The sequence below is a fragment of the Ipomoea nil genome, unplaced genomic scaffold (genome assembly GCF_001879475.1).
Source record: "Ipomoea nil cultivar Tokyo-kokei standard unplaced genomic scaffold, Asagao_1.1 scaffold3195, whole genome shotgun sequence".
In the NCBI taxonomy this organism is placed as follows: domain Eukaryota; kingdom Viridiplantae; phylum Streptophyta; class Magnoliopsida; order Solanales; family Convolvulaceae; genus Ipomoea; species Ipomoea nil.
The window spans coordinates 1,551,744-1,569,990 of record NW_017619623.1 but is presented as its reverse complement, the minus strand read 5'-3'; the positions used below and the strand labels follow the sequence as shown (position 1 = coordinate 1,569,990).

Here is an 18,247-nt window from a genome sequence, read left to right as displayed (position 1 = left end):
TTTTTTGCCCCCAAATTATTCTAGAATTTCAACGTCATTCAACAGTCTATGGAAAATGGTCCCCACGCGTTTTTTTGGATAATGGATGTCATTTTCCATTATAATAATTATAGAGTAGAAACCTTATAAAGTTACTGTATATATTTGGAAAAAATATTGACAGATAACACTTAATGTTTATTATAAAATAAAATGTTTCTAGCATTTTTTTGAAAAAAAATAAATAAATTCCTTTCATTTAAAGCATCATCAAAAATAATATTATTAAACCTACCATATAAAATGATTAATTCCCAAAAAAAAAATGTAATGATTAGTAAATCGATTGTTATTACAATATAATAATTGTGATGGATAGGGGACTAGAGAGTTGACCGGTTAGACCGTCGCTTTGGGAAGTCGGTCGGACCAGAGGAACTCAAGTGCGAGCGAACCCAAGAATTAGTCGAGTCAGGCCCGAAACTTCAAAGAGCGCAAGAAAATCAGAACTCAGCGAAGCATAGATATCTTCGGCCTATGTGTAATCTAGTAGGATTATGCTTCCTATTCATAATGAGATAAAGATTGAGTTTCTTACTCCTAATGTAACAAAGACTCTAAATATGAAATAATCTAGAAATTTATTCCTTTTATAACTCTAAGACTACTTAGTATAAATATATCTCATTCATGAGGTAAGAAAGAAAGCAATTCACAGTAATACGGAGTACTTACATAGTTACATTCTCTCTATTTTCTATATACTCATTATTTTAGTGGTATTGTTGTCATTCCATTATTGATTGTGTACATTTTTGTCCCTGTAACTTTGTTTGTTCAAATTATCCATATCCATATATATATATATATATATATATATATATATATATATATATATATATATATATATATATATATATATTGTAAAATTGGTACAGTAGAAGCTAAAAAATTATGCGGCTGTTTTTTAATATTTTCTGTGGGGGTGACACGTGGCCCGTTTCTTTAAAATCAGCATTCCACTGCCTTCTTTTTCTTACGGAACAATTTCTCAGGAGCATCCAAACAACTTTTTTCTCCCTAAATTCTCTGCATTTCTAGCTCTCAAAATTTCAAATCTTTTTCACAAACACCATATTTAATTTCTCCGTACCCTTTGCTCCAAATCTTTCCAATACCAACCCTAGATTGCATATTTTGCGAGTTGTGTATTTGAATCTTGAATTTATTTGTAAATAATTTGAGTTCTTTTCCAGATTTTGAGCCGTAGCTATGGAGGTTTCAATGATTGGAAGCTCTAAGGTGCATCTGGGCAGGAGTGATTTGGGTTCTAGAGAGGTTGGGGTTTGTAGTTTTGGCAGAAACTTCAATGCTAAGACCTCTTCTTTGAAGAATCCAAAGTTGTGTTTTGGTCAGACTTTTTCATGGCCTTCAAGAACTTCTGCTTGCTTAAGCCTTAAAGCCTCTGCTGCTTCCCAAACTGAGGCTGTCGTTTCTGACAAAGTTTGTGGAGCAAAAAGATCTAAACCTGTAAGTCATCTTTCTTTTTTTCTCATAAACAATTTTGATTATGCTAATCGCCTTATAATTAGTGATTTATTTTGTTGTGGTGCTTTGACTTGTTTAGTTTTATGGTGAAAGATAAAGTTGGATTAAAATATAACTGTTGATCGTGTATAATCTGCTCTGATAGAGTTAAAGCAAGTTTTACTTTTATCCAATTTTGGTTTTCTTTTTGGAGCTTTTTTTTAGAGTCGAGTAAAGTGAAGAGATAATTAGATCTTAATTTCACACTGGAAGAAAGAAGGAAAAAGCAAGTCCAAAGACCAAAGACAGGTGTTTGGTGCTTAATATTGATTGTGGTCCTCTCTCTGTGTTTAACAAAGAAATTGAGCTTACGATCCCCAAATTAATGCGAAACACTATTTTGTTTAGGCTGGTAAGTAGCAGGCCGGGTTGGTGAATTTATTACAAGTATTGTCTTTTTCATTGTTAGAGTTGTTTAATTGAAAATTCTTGAAAACTTTACCAAGGAAATGCTATTTTGATTGCTATTTTTCTCCGTAGTCGGTACTAAGATAAATGAGTGATCTAGATCAGAACGGTACTACCTCCCTAACACTTAAACTGGCCAACTGTTTCTATACTTGGTGTATGTAAATAAGATAAACTCACTTTATAACCACTGATCAAGTCTTTAAGAGTTTAAGTTAACAATTCAATTCAATTGGGGAGATATCATCCTTATGTTTTACTTTAGTGATCTGTTTTCTCTTTTATAAAGTCTAGTCTTGTTAGGATCAGATCAAGCGCTTACCACTTACGCTAGACGCTGGGTGCTAGACTTGGCCCTTTACTGGTCTCTGCCCAACAAGTCTAGACTAGATATTATGTAGATTTTCATTTCCATATTAAATTCTAAATGTTCCAATCTTATGCTGCTGACATTGATTAGTTGCAAAATGGTTATGCAGATTGATAGTGTGAAACTATATGTTGGGCTGCCATTGGATACAGTCTCTGGTTCTAACACGATCAACCAAGCACGAGCAATTGCAGCTGGACTGAAAGCTTTCAAGTTACTAGGTGTAGATGGTGTGGAACTGCCAATCTGGTGGGGTATTGCTGAGAAGGAAGCTATGGGAAAGTATGACTGGAGTGGCTACCTTGCTGTGGCTGAAATGATCCAGAAGCTCGGCCTGAAGCTTCACGTGTCATTATGCTTCCATGCATCCATGAAACATAAAATCTCACTTCCTGAATGGGTTTATCAAATCGGTGAATCAGATCCTAGCATCTTCTTTACAGATCGGTCAGGGCACCAATATAAAGATTGTTTGTCTTTAGTTGTGGATGATCTTCCAGTTCTTGATGGGAAAACTCCACTGCAAGTGTACAAAGGGTTCTGCGAGAGCTTCAAGACTGCATTTTCCAATTTCATGGATTCCACTATAACTGTAAAGAATTTTGACACTCACTAACTTCATTTTCATTCATGAAATTCCTTCCATAATAGATTATGGTTTTGTTTTGTATAGGGCATATCAATTGGTCTAGGACCAGACGGTGAGCTTCGCTACCCTTCTCACCACCAACCAGCCAAAAGCAATAATGGAGCTGGGGAATTCCAGTGTTATGATAAATACATGCTAAGTCATCTCAAACAACACGCGGAAATGTCTGGTAACCCTCTGTGGGGACTTGGTGGTCCCCATGATGCTCCTGCCTATAACGACCCACCTATCTCAACCAACTTCTTCAAGGAGCATGGTGGATCATGGGAGACGACTTATGGTGATTTTTTCCTTTCTTGGTATTCCAACCAGCTTATTACACACGGAGATCAACTTCTTTCGGTTGCTGCCTCCACTTTCAGTGATGTCCCCGAGATTACAGTTTGTGGAAAAGTTCCTCTAATCCATTCTTGGTACAAAACTCGTTCCCACCCAGCAGAGCTGGTCGCTGGGATCTACAACACGGAGAACAGAGATGGCTACGAAGCTATAGTTGAGATGTTCTCGAAGAACAAGTGCAAAATAATCTTGCCAGGAATGGACCTGTCTGACGAGCAGCAGCCAAAGGAATCCCTCTCGAGTCCAGAATCGTTACTTGCACAAATTGCATTGTGTTGCAGAAAGCATGGAGTTGAAATCCTTGGCCAGAACTCAACGGCTTCCAACGCTGCTGCCAGTGGTTTCGAACAGATCAGAAAGTACTTAGCGGGTGAAAGTGCAGCAGCCATCAGCTTGTTCACCTATCAACGGATGGGGGCGTATTTCTTCTCCCCCGACCATTTTCCTTCTTTCACCAAATTCATGCGCAACCTCAGGGAACTCGAACTGGAACTCGATTCAGATGATCAGCCTGCTGGATCATCTCTTTCTGCCAGGAACCTACAAGAGCAAGCTGCTTAGACATGCCATGCCTAGTATTATAATATAGATAAGATATTGAATGTGAAATTAGTAAGTGTTAAATATAGAAAAAGAGCTAAAGCTGTATTTTAGTTTGGATCGGAGACTCTTATTTACTCAGAGAAGAAGCCCCTATTATTATTGTTAAATCTCTCTCTTCTACTTTCACTCTCTTTTGAGTTTTGACTAATTGCTGATCTGATTCGGAATGGCATGATCCTACATTTTGTTCAAGTACAAGAATGATTTGAACTTTTCCACACGAGGGGTATTTTTATTTTTATTTTTTTCTTGATTAAACCAAACTTTTGGTTCAAGGTAGATAGATAGCTGCCTATCAAGACAAGAATGCTGGTAAGACATCAACATTTCCAGTCTCATCAATAGACACCCACCAAGCAACACATGGAAAATGGAGGGTTTTATGCTTTGATTTGATAATTACAGCTCGCTAAAGAGACTAAAAAATTAAGACCAGCAATTTATGGCCATGATTAAATTACAGGTGGCAAATAGGAACTTTTTTTATGGGTTGAAAAATCAAAATTTCAAATTTCAATTTGTCAAAGTTAATAGGTCACATTGAACATGACATAAAAAACTTTGAAATTGAATACTTGATATGGTATTGAAAAACAAAACCATGAGCGCTTTTCAGCAAGCACACCGCATATTACATATTATTACTGCATATATATATATATATATATATATATATATATATATATATATATATATAATGAAGTATATATAGAATGAAGTTTAGGTGTGAACTTTAGTTACCATGTGAACTTGTGCACTTTTTGACACCGTGCATTTGAGTTGATCTATGGTGGGGGTTGAGGGTGCATGCTCGCCGTGTGCACCGTGTTTGTATAATAAATCTTCTATGCAACTTACTCGGGGGCATTTTTGGAATTCTCACGGAGCTAAGGAGGGCGTTCTACGCTAGTTGCGTATCTCTACTGTACTCGTGTCCTCCTACCATTTCTGTTCACAAATTTTGCCGGTCGGTTCTGCTACGGGGCGATGGTGCGTTCTAGTGGCTCACGCCGTTCGAGGAGGGGAAGGTCGGGCCGTCCGTTCTCGTCGTCGACGCAGCCTTTTGGAGGGTCGTACAGAGTCGCGGTGGGGAAGCGGTCATTCAAGCGGTGGTCCAGGTATCGTACTCCGCCATCGGTGGCGCCGGGGGTCTTCAACCGTGCGGCTGGCGGAGTAGGCCCGCGGTTAGTTCTGTTTCTCTTACAATTTTGGGGTCCGATTTCCTTGATTTTGTATTCGTAGTTCTATTTGCGTGTTTGCTATGTATATGTATTCTGGTGTGGGGGAGCTGGGTGGTATTGGGGTCGTGGGAGATGCCTTGTGTATTAGGAGCTTGTTTGGTGTGTGGGTCATTCGTTGGATGATTGTTGGACCATTCTTATTGTTTGGATGGTATTATTATTATTATTGGTTGATTTTGCTATTTGAATCCTGGTTTGGCAATCTGCTCACTGGGTGTGTATTTAATTTATAATCAACCGGTGTTACAGTGTTTAACGAGTGCACAGTGGTTAGGAAAATCATTCTAAGTTAACTATATTCGTAGAGCCCTCAAGGTAAACCACACTAAGCATTTGGTCTGTTAGTGCACGGTAGAATTAGTAGAATTATTTGGTATTTTAAATGCATGTATGAACTTCAAATGTAGAATTAGTTTACTGTAGGATTAGTAGTGCACTCGATCTTATTAGCTGTGCATTCGGTCTGTTAGTGTTCTCTGGTGTTGTGGTCTGTTGGTTTTTAAAAAATTACAGTATCATGTTCTGTTCCTTATTCATTGAAAGTAGTTCAATTTAGACATTAAGGGGGTAATTGAAATGTACCACATACATTCTCATAAGTCATATATTAAAATAAAGCATTTATAATTTTCTTTCTTTGTTTATAATTAAAGTTGCAGACAAGATATGAGTGATGTATGCCATTAATTTAAGATTTAACCTTTTCGATTCAGAATCAATTTGATGGTCTTTCTATTATATATGCATTAATAATATCTTGATTAAGGATGGGTATATTGCCCACTCTACACCACCCTAACAACAATCACTACCCTCTATTTTTTTTTGGGTGTTCTTGCAATATGCTGCGGTATGTGCATTTAGGAAACACAACGAGAGATAAGGGATTATTTGTTTCTTCATTTACGTATTTAAATTACTTGAAATACTCTACGGGCTGTAATTAAATTATTTGAATTATAACTGTAATTCATGATGCACAGATATAAATACCCTCCATTTCCCCTAGTTAGGCTTTCCAATGTATTCAATATTTAAATATAAACAAGCATGTATCAATATGCATTGACTTGAGGAATTCCTACCTTGGTGCGTGGTTTATGTGCTTAATGTGAGTAGTTGTTGAAACTTAAGGTGCGTCAACCTAAAGCTTAAGGTGCGTGGTTTTCCTTCTTAAGGTGTGTGATTTGTATGCTTCAGGTGTGTGAGTTGTTGAAACTTAAGGTGCGCCATTTTAAAACCTTAGGTGCGTGGTTTGTGTTCTTAAGGTGCTTTGTTTGTGTGTTTAAGATGCGTGGTTTTTGTACTTAAGGTGCGCGATTATAATGCTTAAGGAGCGTCAACCGCACGGGAAGCTATACCCGCACCTGAACCCTTCCCTATATATATAGGGTGGTTTTCTGGTGCATACCACACTTAATGTGTGAACTTGTGTACCCATCTGGTGCATTGATCGCGTGCATCTGACGGCCCAGAGTTAGCATGCGTACGGTTACGATGCACCGACACACATGTTACAATATGGACATCCAGGCATTCCAGGGGTATCGCGTGTTCTATTCTTCATTGGACTGGACTCCAGTTACGTCTCTCCCATCCTATTTTTCTGGGCATTCTTCCTCTGCGTACCCGAACTAGGTTGTTGCGACGATAGAGATTCATGGTGGGGGGAGGGGGGGCATGTTGCAGCCGGTGCATCCAAGATTGCTTCCACAGGTATCCTCCCCCCTCACCCTCCCTTTCGTTCTTTTGGTTTCGTGCGCCGCAAGTGCAGACGCCGACGTCGTACCGACGGAGACACCGGAGGCAGCCCCTGTGCGGCAGTTGGTGCGCCTCCCTCCGGCGCACGTAGCGAACGTTGTTCCCAGCCTTGCAGTGGCACCACATGGGTGTGGTTGAATTCTCCTGCTACTGCTTCGTTCCTGGACTACCGTGGGTGATCAGCCTCTGGCATGCGAATTAGGGTATTAGTACATTTGTTGGTTTACAACAACCTTCCGGTAAATTAGTAGTATTTTCTGTGCATTTGATCTGTTAGTGAGCCCTGGTGTTATCACACAGAGCACTGTAGAATTAGTTTACTATAGAATTAGTAGTTTATTTGTTCTTCTTATATGTGCATTTTGTCTGTTCGTTAGCTATTTTCTGTGCATTTGAACGATTAGTGAGGCCTGGTGTTATCACACAGAGCACTGTAGAATTAATAGTGCATTTTGTCTTCTTATCTGTGCATTTATTCTGTTCCTTAGCTCTTGTGCTGTGGTCTGTTGGTTTTTTTTTTCCCATTTTTTTTTAATTTACAGTGTCAAGTTGTTCTTATTGAGTAAGCTAAGCCATGGTTTAATTAGAAGTGATTTGAATTAAAACATCCTGTTTATCACCCATGATGCAGTCACTAACTCCTAATGTGATTGTGGCTTATTTGAATCCCCCCGCCCCCCCCCCCCCCCCCCCCCCCCCCCCCCCCCCAAAGTTCATTTGCTATTTTGGCAGAATGTTAATGCAAATTGCTTATCCCCCCTTTAGCTATATGCGTGTTGACTAACCCCATTCACATGTCACTATTTGCAGGCTATAGAGACCGCGTAGAGTACAAGCCGGTTAATTGGGTGTAGTACTGTTTGCAACTGCAAGATGTTCCTACGATTGGGGTTGGTTTGCAGGCATATGTTTCTAGTGTTGAGGGTTGCACAAGTAAAGCGCTTACCCTCAGACTATACCGTTGATCGTTGGGGTAAAACAGGAGCTACAAACCTATGGTCTGATATGAACATGTGTGTTGGGATGGTTGATAATAGTACGGTGCGTCAAGCACAAATGATACAAGTATTGCAAGAGTTGAGAGATGAATTTGTGCGTGATGGTACCGGCCATGTCCCTACAAAGGGTAACGCAGCCGCAATCGAAGCTCTATGTGGAGTGCAGCCACCCCCCTTTATAACCATTAAATCCCCAACACAAACTAAAACAAAGGAAGTGGGAAGCGTATTAAGAGCAGCCGAGAGATAGCCATAGGGAAAAGTGGCAAAGTTGGACGGAAGTGGAGGTATGCAGTGAGTACGCCCGTCACAACGCTCGTAGTTGTCCTTTCTGGTGAAGGGCGCTTTTGTTAGTCCTACTCCCATTTTTTAACGCTACAAATAATTTTAGTTTGATTTTAATTAGTTTCCTTTTGTTTTTTAAAATTTTTTTTTTGTTTTTTGTTTTTTTTTTTTAATTAGTTTCCTTTTTGTTTTTTTTTTTGGTTCCTACTCCCGACTACATGATTGACCTTGTTAATTGCCACACACATCCATATATAGATACATGTTGGTCACCCTCATAACTCATGGATTGTTGAGGTTGGCTAGGCTAGAGTGTTTCTCTCTCTAGAGAGAAGTCTCTCTGACTTCTCTCTAGAGTGCCAATGCCACGATGAATGTTCTTTCGTCCTTTCCCAGTTCGTGAACAAAGAATTTCTCAATTCATTTGGGTTATTTGTTTCGTTTACGTACTGGAAGGTTTAATGATTTGTGTTATTTTGGTTTTATGTAAAATCTAAAAGCTTTGTCCCAGATTGTGATTTGAATATTGCACTACTATTGTTCATAGCTTTGGCGTTTGGGAATGAGACAAGGATTTCTGGTGGCGTCTTTGGTCCACCATCGGCGAGACAAAGACAATGATTTCCGGCGGTTTGATTTGTCCGTTTCCATTTGGACTCTTCGTTAACGTCAAAATCCCTTGGATTTAGCGATAGCGACAAAGTCCTCCGTTGAGTTACGGTCACGATTTTGCAATACGGCTACTTCGGTGTATCTGCTCTTCGATTTCCGATAAAGAGGCCGGCGAGTCACTCTTCGGTGGCTTCATCTTTTTTGGTTTTTGCCTTCCTGGTGGATTTTGCGTAAGCGTTGACTACCCCAACCCCGATGGCGACGGTGACTGCTCCAAGTGGTGGTCTCAGTCCAGGCGTCCTGTTCCGATTTACCGTGGGATATGGGGAAAGCTCGTTGACGTTCTTCCGGTGGCAAGCTTTGGATTTGTCGGAAACGACAAGGACTTTGACGCGAGATACCAGTGCGGGCGCCCAAATCCTCCGACTCACAGTGTCCCTGACGGACGATCTGAAAACCGGTTGGCTTACGGCAGTGGGAGTGGTGTCCAGCGAACCTAACGACGGTGGGAGAGATCTCTGTGAGTTCCGGCGATCTCGTAAGTTCTCTCAGGCGTCTTGTTTTTTGATTTATCTGGCAGTGGGTGCTTTGTCCGGCGAATGGACTGTCTCCGGGCGTGTTCGCCTCTGTTATTTGACCCCTGTATGTGGATGGTCTTTCTCTGAAATGGCGCCTGGAGTATGGACTGCATTGGAGATGTGTGGATGTTCCCAGTTTCCGATGGTCCTCGTTTTTTCCGGCCATGTTGGGGTGGTTCCGTCTGTGTTAGGGTGATTGCAATGGTGGTGAGCAAAGGTCCGGTTTGTTCTGTTTGGTATTCATCTTATTTGTGGTTGTTTTCTAATCTGAATTGGCGCTAGAGTTGGAGTGCGTTGGAGATGGATTAGGGTGCTCCCGTTCATCTGTCCGACGTCCCTTGATTTTTCCGGTCAGTTTGGGTGGATTCCATGGATGGGTGTTTCCGGCAAGGGTGTTTTATGGCCATGGATTTTTCTGGTAATTTGTAGCTTCGCCAATGGAAGTCCGTGGATGGTGGTGGTTCTCCAATGGTTGACCGGCGCTGGCCTCGGTATGGAAAGGGCGATGAATATGGGATTTGCGTGATTCAAGGGATCATTTTATTATGGTGATGATTTTTTTTCTTTCCCACCGTGACATATATGGTTAACATAATCTTAAGACAGAATGGATTCAATGATTCAAGCTAGCGTGGCGGGAGACATCCCAATTAGTTGGCGTGAGACCCGGTTCGAGTCCTCATGGAGATTTGTTTTTACATTCAGCTCTTCAAGACTTTCGTTTGAGCCGTGCATGGAAATGCATGGAGCAGATTCGGAGGACCATAGTGCACGGGACCTGGTTTAGTTGGGCATCCCGGATTTTATTGTTTTATCTTAAATGATTTATTTACATGTGTATTTGTTTGTTTTTTAGTTTTAACGATTGGTGTAATCAGGGGTATGCCCCGGTGTCACATGTTTTTGGACATTTGATTTATATTTACATCTCCGATTTGATGTTGGTCACCCTCATATGTTATAAACCACTTAGTCAAAACATTCCTTTATTCCCAAGAACTATAATCAACTAAAATCGCTAAATAATAAATTAAATGAATCAATATAATGTTCGAATTTAATTCATTTGCTACTTTGTAGATCGCCGTAGTCATTGGCGCAGCTGACCCATCCTTTGAACATCATACTCGCCTACACGAGTGGCAATACTCTGCATGTTGTCATCGACCTTGCACAAAAGGATGTTGTGCAAGAAACGCTTCTGTAGATCGAGTATTTGTTGTGAAGCTCCTTAGGCATTCCCCGCATCGTAATTTGGGGGAACAGACTGCCATGGGGCGCAGGTACATCACAGGTTGGTCCTTCAAGCTCCACATCAGCGAGGTACCGTGGCGGGGTGTGGCAGTTAGTGAAGAAGATCTTGTCGAAGAAGATCTTGTCGTTCATGTCCTCTCGCAAGTTGGAGATGAATTCAATCATGTTGTCCCTGCTCTACGGATACGTGAAACACCAATTTCTTTCGCAGAAATTTCTGACGTACTGTTGGAGTTTGAAAGGTTACAACATGAAAATAACTCTGCCCAACAGATTCTTCTTGCTACAGCAAATGTCACGCAGAGACAAAATAGAAATTTTCAATCTGGACGATCAACAAATAATAACTACACTCCAACTGGTGCAACTCGTCAGAACAACAATGGAAATTCATCGTTTCGCCAAGGATGGCCGAATCAATCTCAACCGCATCCAGGCCGAAATACGATTGTGTGCAACTTTTGTCATCTCATGGGTCATGAGATACGAGACTGTCGAAAGCTAATACCAACACTAGAACCTTCTATTGTCACTCAAGTGAAGGCTAATCATGCGTGGTGTAAAGCTATGGATGAGGAGTACCATGCTCTTTTAAAGAATAATACATGGGAGCTAGTGCCCAAAACGAATCAAAAACCTATTGGGTGCAAATGGGTGTTTCGTGTGAAGAGAAAACTAGATGGTACAGTATAGATCGTTTTAAAGCCTGACTTGTGGCAAAGGGGTATTTGCAGGAATCTGGAAAAGATTTTTTTGACACTTTTAGTCCAGTGACTAAACCTGCCACTATTCGTGTGGTTCTTTCTCTAGCTTTGTGTTTTAATTAGCCTTTACGACAATTGGATGTTAATAACGCATTCCTACATGGAACTTTGCATGAGGAGGTTTACATGACCCAACCTCCTGGATATGTTGATCCACAACACCCTTCATATGTATGTCGTTTAAAAAAGGCGTTATATGGTCTAAAACAGGCTCCGCGAGCATGGTACTTGGAGTTATCAGGTTTTTTGATTGAATCTGGTTTTCAAAAATCAAAGGCTGATTACTCACTATTTATTTATCAGTCTACCAGTGTTTTGGCATACTTCATTGTTTATGTTGATGATGTGGTCTTAACAGGAAATAATTCACAGTTTCTTGATTTTTTTGTTCACCGGCTGGATCAACGATTCTCTATCAAAGATCTTGGCCCGTTACATCATTTTCTAGGCGTGGAGGTACTGCCTACCGCAACTGGGCTCTTCCTGTCTCAAGCTCAGTACATCATCGATATCTTGAAGCAATATCACATGGATGATGCTAAGGTTATGCATACACCGGCATCAACTTCGGCAAACCGGTTGTCGGCTGTGGATTCGTCCTCAATAGATGCTACAACGTACCGATGTGTTCTTGGCTCATTGCAATATTTATCTTTTACACGTCCTGATATTAGTTTCATTGTGAATCGGTTGAGTCAGTTCATGCATTCTCCAACAATGCACCATTGGCAAGATGTCAAGCGTGTGTTACGTTATCTCAAAGGAACCTTGTGTCATGGCTTATTCTTGCGGAAAGGCTCAACCCTCTCTTTAACCGCGTTTTCTGACTCGGATTGTGGTGGTATTCATGATAGTGGTCGCTCGACTACTGGTTATGTTGTGTACCTGGGTTCAAATGTTGTGTCTTGGAAATCAGTTCGTCAAAAGGCAGTTGCTCGATCGTCTGCAGAGGTTGTTTGGTTGCAGAACTTGTTGCTTGATTTGGGAATATGTTTGCCTCAATCCCCGTTGATATTTTGTGACAATATGAGTGCAACATATGCCTGCAAGAATCCAGTTTACCACTCTCGAATGAAGCACTTAGCCCTTGATTATTTTTTTGTCCATGATCGTGTTTCTGATGGCTCTTTGCGGGTCCAACATATTCGCACCGGTGATCAAATTGCAGATGTCTTAACCAAGGCTTTGGGTCGCGCTTCCTTTGACAAATTTAGATGCAAGCTGGGTGTCTCCGATGGATCCTCCATCTTGCGAGGGTGTATTAAGGAATAATATTAGTTAGCTTTATTCCTTCTATTCCTGTGTATTTTGTTTTCGTCTATGATTGTTTTTCCTTTTCCTAAGATCATGGGTTGCCACCACCATGCTCTGTATGCACTGTATAAATAGATGGCTTTTGCTTCAATAATACAATTCATCTATCTTCCTTCATATTCTCAATACTCTTCACCAGGGACATGCAAAACATCACGCAATGTAAAGGATCTAGAATTAGTGGCTAGCAAACCTGTACCACTGCCGACTCGCAAAGTTCCCGGGCCATTATAACTTGTTGCGGAAGTCATCAAGGACGAATCAAGTGTAGCATGATTCGTAGCACCAGTGTCTGTGAACCACTCATGTGGACCTGTGAGATCACCATTCTCACCAGAGACAGCCATATTCGCCTGAGGAGCCGGGGAGGTTGCAAAACGCTGAGAACCCGGAGCCCTTGAATATCGCCAAAAACAATTGGCTCCCGTGTGATCGAAACATTTACAAATTTGACATGGATCATCATAGCGCCAAAAATAATTGACTCCCGTATGACCGAAACATTTACAAATTTGACACGGTTCATCATAGCGCCATAAACAATTAGTTCCCGTGTGGCCGAAACCTTTACAAATTTGACACGGTTCTCGGTAACCTTTACAAGTGCTCATTGTAATTATGGAATCACATCAACCAACAATTGTAATTAGCGACACTCTTAAGCGCTAAACCCTAGCTCAATGAGAGAAAACCTGGAAACTGATACCAGATGAGAATATAGATTATGTTATATTCAATCATAATGTCTGAGAGTACAGAGAGCAAATATATAGATACTAGATAGAATTCTAGTCTAACACGAATAATATAGTCCTAGTCTAATATGGATAACATAGTCCTAGTCTAATATGAATAACATAGTCCTAATATTTATATCACTCCTTTCATTTTCATTCTCAATAATTGTAATCCTCCATACCAAACAATATAATTTAAATTCTTACTTTATTTCCACTTTAATTTTTCCCCACCAAATTTACAATCCAAACACTCATATCTTTTGATTTAAAAGCAAATGTAGTTGTGATCTACTGTAAAAGCTGAACACGCTTTCCTTTCCTTGCCCCTATAGTGAAAGCAAGAAAAATCAAAAGGCCAAACAAACACAGCATGCCAAAATTGAACCTGGGAAAATTGGCCAAACAAAACAACGTTAAAACTGGACCCAACATAGTTACGTTGCAGATGATGATAACAAAGCTGGGGGGTGGGGATGAAGATAAATTGTCAAGGAAAAAGAAGTTGCATTTACACAGTAATGTAGACAAATTAATGAACAACAGCCAATGCCCCTAATTAAACATACAACCATCACTGACTAGTCTTTGTATTAAGAAAACATTTGAAGGTAAATTGTGAATAACATCATATCATGCTAGCTAGCTCCGCAATGCAAGCAACCACTTCAGACTGTTTATTTGGTTTTGCCAAACAATCTTTCCTTCCGTTCCTGAACAACCATTGGAAAGAAAGTTAATATAGCTTCAAAGAAAACAATGTTAGATCGAGATTATTAGATGAAGATATATATATATATATATATATATATATATATATATATATATATATATATATATAGCAGTGAACAAACACACTAAATGGAATGGAATGGAAAAGAATTGCTAGAGCATCAAACATGGCAAAGAAAGGAATGTAGGAAGGCATGGGTTATTGATGGTCAAGTAAGTTTTGGATAAATGGTTGCATATATCAGATGTTGTAATAAAACAGCATAAATCTTAAGCACTAACAGTTTGACACAGTTTGAGTTGTTCAAATTGTATTTACACCCCTAACAAACAAAAATTACCTTAAGTGGCAATAGCAAAAGCTCCTACCAAAATTGAAGCACTAAGCTACAGCATCCAAAATAAGCTTCTGATTTTGTAGCTTTTGTAATAATTGTAGCCAAGTTGAAAACAGTGAGTCAAAATAGGCTCTTGGGTTGCAGATGTGGGTGTCCAGGTGGGAGCTTAAATGGTTGTGGAGGTTAGAATTGCGGCTGTTAGCTTGGGGGCGGCAATTATGGTGATCTGAGCCTCATCTTTCTCTCAAAGTAGGTTTGGGAACATCTAATAGTAAATGCAAAATGCTACTTGCCATAATTCTTTTGCATTGCACCAAATATTTTTCTAGCTTGTGACAAGTGTTACCTCATTGGCTATCCAAAGTTGGACAGTTTGGTGCAATTACATATGAATGGGAGAATGTCATGTCATGTCAAATGGAACGAATTTAAAGCAGCTCACACTGAACGGCCATGTGTGCAACCCCAAGAGGCAATTTCTATGAGACTATGACCACAATAAATATGAAGTTTGAAATTTGGTCCATTTGGACAGAGTATTTTGATTTTTGATAAAATTGTAAATTTGCTTTGGCTATGGAAATGATTTAAAAGCCATAAGAATCAAACCTCTGAATCCATGTTATTCACAAGCAATCTTGGTATCAAAGCTGCTAAGACAGATGGCAAATGCCTGGAATGCTGACAATGGGTAGCGGAAATCCATAGTAAATACATCCTTGGCTACTTTCCCAAACTGTAGAATGACTTTCTCATGCTCTGGCCCACTCACCCCATTTTCAGGAGCAGCCACCAACTGAAAATTTTTTACTGATGCAACTGTTACCCGTCCATGAAAGTTCAAACACCAGCATTGGAGTTGCTCATGCCATCTTGGAGCCTTGTTTCTCAAAACTAGTGCTCCCTCTGTTTGGTTCTCCAGGGATCCAGATAAAGATTTCTCCACACTGGCTGATTTTGATCGGGAAAACGGTATTGTTGAAAATGAATCATTATTGCTAACTGGAAAATCAGTCTGTGTTGGGGCCACACCCCCAGGTTTAATGGCACAAGCTGGGATGCTATCCATAACACACTGCATTCTTCTTGGACCCCTGCATAGTATAACAAAATGTTATATATAAACATAAATGCGCAATCACGGGCAAAAAAACATAAGGAAAAATGAAGAAAGAATAATAGTTGAAAAAGAAAAAGACATTGGGTTTGCTTTTTTTGGGATTAAATTTCTGCTTCCCTTTCATTGAAATTGGTTCCCTTTTTATAGAATGGCTAAATAAGCTAAGTAATCTGCTGAAATCTTCCAATTTACTTCTAAATAATTAAACTACCTAAATTAATTTGGAAACTAAGAAAAATGCGTTAAATTAACTATTTAGTAATTTATTAATATCTGAAGTAGGTAATATAATAAAAATCATGGCCAGCATGCATGTATCAATTTACCCGCAACATGAATACTCATCTCTCAGTCTATGCAGGTAGAAGAATAATGCATATACTTGACTAAAAACTGTACCTGGCTCCAAGCACGTTCAACTCATATGAAATGTGAGCTACTTCGTAGTTGCTAACGGGCACTCTTGGAGCAATTTGCTTTAAGGCCACAAGCCTAGTGGATCTACTTTTCACCATTTTCACTCCAGCATGCGCCAATGAAGCATCATACACTGTGAACTTGGTTCCCAGAAAATTTGACCTTCATCAAGGGGAAGTTTCTTTTAGGCATCCTTCTAATCATTAATCTATTTTAACAAGAACTAGTAGACAATCCCAACTAGGTCTAGATTGAGCTTAAGACTTTGTCGACATGAGAGTTTAAACAAACTATTTATCACTACACACCTCAATTTCCCGATATAAGTGCCACTTCCCTTTGACATATCATCTACTTGCAGAGATATAATGTAGTCGGTGCAGGTGGTCCGCCTATACTTGCGAGCAGCAAGGAGAAACTTCCCATCATCAGCCAATGCTGCCATATAAAATAAGATGGAGAACATTGGAGGCAGAGGGTCAGACAAAACAAGCAAGCATTACTTAAAAAATCATAATGAGTAGAAGAATTGGAGACAATCACCATATGAAGCAACAAAACTGTACCTTGAGTCAAACTAAGATAAAGATTATATGTTTGTGAAGACTGGTTTCGCTTTATAAAGCACTGCATGAGAGAGTCTCTTGGGCCAGGCTGCAGCAAATGAAACAGAGACTCTTTTTAATTTTCCCCCATAAAAATCTCTATCCTATTATTATTGAAGATACAAACTGTAAGTGATTTCTATAATCACACAAGGCTTATAAATTAGTGATGATTCAAAACTGTTCCTATCATAGCACTGAAAATTTTAATCCTTAAATGAATCATATCTGGCATAACCACCCATAAAATCAAAAAGAAAGAAAATAGGGGTAAACCCAGACAAGAGATCCACACTTGTAACCACAAGATCACAAGTTCAAATCCTTGCCCCTTGGTTTGAACCGGTAGTAACCAACCTTCCTTGTGATCCTTTAGCCACGAGGTAGGATTTACTCACACTTGAAAGGGTAGTGGGGTTTCACTCGTCATTAAAAAAAGAAAAAGAAAGAAAATATATACTCATATATATCTCAAATTCTCAATCCCAAACAATACAAATATATATATACCATGCCATAACACTCTTAATCAAAAAGCAATATTAAAAATTTATCATGACATGAAAGCTCTAAATATTATATAACCAAGCATGAAAGAAGAATATGAAACCTGCTTGACTGAAATTGGGAAGGTTATTTTGGCAGAAGCTTCAGGGGTCTGGACAGCCTCCTTCATGATCTCTCTCCAGCTACTACACACCCCAGCACAAGCCACCACGCTCTTCCTCATGGGCCACTTAGCCTCAGACTCCTCAATCTTCAGCAACACCTCTCTCAAAAGCTCTATAGGCATGTTATTCCAGCAACTCTGCCTCAACCCCTCATCACCAAATTGACTCCCCTCACACGCCTCCTCCGCCTCCGCCACCGCCACCACAGAGCTGTGCCGGCTCCTTGACCTGGACCCATAACCCCACTTCATCTCTCCGCCCGCTTCCACAACTCTCTTATCTACAACAACACAACTTTTTTGCACTACTTTCTAATTCCCCAAGAAAATAAATAATGCCCAGGAAAGTAATTGGCCTTCAATTCAGATCTGAAACAAGACTTCACTAAATTATGATAAAGATCACACCTTTACGCACATCCACCGACATAAATGGAACAACACTCCGTTCTCACGGGGAAACAATAGATTTCTTGCACTAAAGCACAGATTTACAGAACCCAGAGCTCAAAGTCATTAAACAAATGAAATTACTCGAAAAACAACACAGGAATCTATATATCTGATCATACGAATCCCATATATAAATAAACAAATAAAACTACATTTGCATCGATAGATTTTTAGGGTAGTTGGCCTATTAAGGATTAGGTTGGGAAGAAGAGGAAAGAAAAATGTACAGCAAATAGGAGTGTACTTTTGTGCAAAGTCCGATAACCACAAGAAGATTCAGAGAAGGGTTTTATTCTTTTAGGATTTGAGCCGACTAAGCTGGAAGAAGAGGGACTGAGGGATGGGGTGGGGTGGGGGTGGTTAAAGAATAAAAGACTCGAGAGAGAGTGCTAGTGGACAATGGACATAGAGATGAATCATTGGGCAAACTCAC

General features: G+C 39.8%; 2 protein-coding genes and 1 long non-coding RNA gene across 4 annotated transcripts in view; 2 read left to right on the top strand and 1 right to left on the bottom strand.

Moving 5' to 3' along the window:
- LOC109168316 overlaps nucleotides 1-4,042 on the top strand; it is a 20,769-nt gene extending 16,727 nt beyond the window's left edge. The window contains exon 3 of the long non-coding RNA XR_002052066.1: nucleotides 3,922-4,042. This is a non-coding gene — a long non-coding RNA (uncharacterized LOC109168316). The remainder of the gene's footprint in view (nucleotides 1-3,921) is intronic.
- LOC109168313 (inactive beta-amylase 9) lies at nucleotides 1,021-14,523 on the top strand. 2 transcript variants are annotated; one of them, XR_002052065.1, is made up of 4 exons: nucleotides 1,021-1,509; nucleotides 2,454-2,936; nucleotides 3,018-3,944; nucleotides 14,512-14,523. XR_002052065.1 is itself a non-coding variant. In XM_019317327.1 (3 exons), exons 1-3 carry the CDS (start codon nucleotides 1,252-1,254, stop codon nucleotides 3,891-3,893), a joined length of 1,617 nt encoding a protein of 538 aa, XP_019172872.1. In that variant the 5' UTR covers nucleotides 1,024-1,251; the 3' UTR covers nucleotides 3,894-3,990. The 2 variants fall into 2 exon arrangements, 1 of the variants encoding a protein (XP_019172872.1); XM_019317327.1 differs by lacking the exon at nucleotides 14,512-14,523 and having other exon boundaries at nucleotides 1,024-1,509; nucleotides 3,018-3,990.
- On the bottom strand, nucleotides 13,932-18,247 carry LOC109168314 (tubby-like F-box protein 3). The gene is made up of 7 exons (XM_019317328.1): nucleotides 18,059-18,247; nucleotides 17,302-17,730; nucleotides 16,653-16,740; nucleotides 16,395-16,524; nucleotides 16,069-16,248; nucleotides 15,159-15,643; nucleotides 13,932-14,192 (listed from the first exon to the last, which is right to left on the bottom strand). The coding sequence occupies exons 2-6, from the start codon at nucleotides 17,611-17,613 to the stop codon at nucleotides 15,172-15,174; spliced, it is 1,182 nt and encodes a 393-aa protein (XP_019172873.1). The 5' UTR covers nucleotides 17,614-17,730; nucleotides 18,059-18,247; the 3' UTR covers nucleotides 13,932-14,192; nucleotides 15,159-15,171.

Bases quoted from the DNA above. Each gene is read 5' to 3' on its own strand.
- LOC109168313 (XM_019317327.1), top strand. From the start codon at position 1,252: ATGGAGGTTTCAATGATTGGAAGCTCTAAGGTGCATCTGGGCAGGAGT. The intron at 1,510-2,453 runs GTAAGTCATCTT...ATGGTTATGCAG, and splicing joins GAGCAAAAAGATCTAAACCT to ATTGATAGTGTGAAACTATA. The intron at 2,937-3,017 runs GTAAAGAATTTT...TGTTTTGTATAG, and splicing joins TCATGGATTCCACTATAACT to GGCATATCAATTGGTCTAGG.
- LOC109168314 (XM_019317328.1), bottom strand. From the start codon at position 17,613: ATGAAGTGGGGTTATGGGTCCAGGTCAAGGAGCCGGCACAGCTCTGTG. The intron at 16,525-16,652 runs GTACAGTTTTGT...TTTATATGGCAG, and splicing joins TTATCTTAGTTTGACTCAAG to CATTGGCTGATGATGGGAAG. The intron at 16,249-16,394 runs GTGTGTAGTGAT...CCCTTGATGAAG, and splicing joins ACTTATATCGGGAAATTGAG to GTCAAATTTTCTGGGAACCA.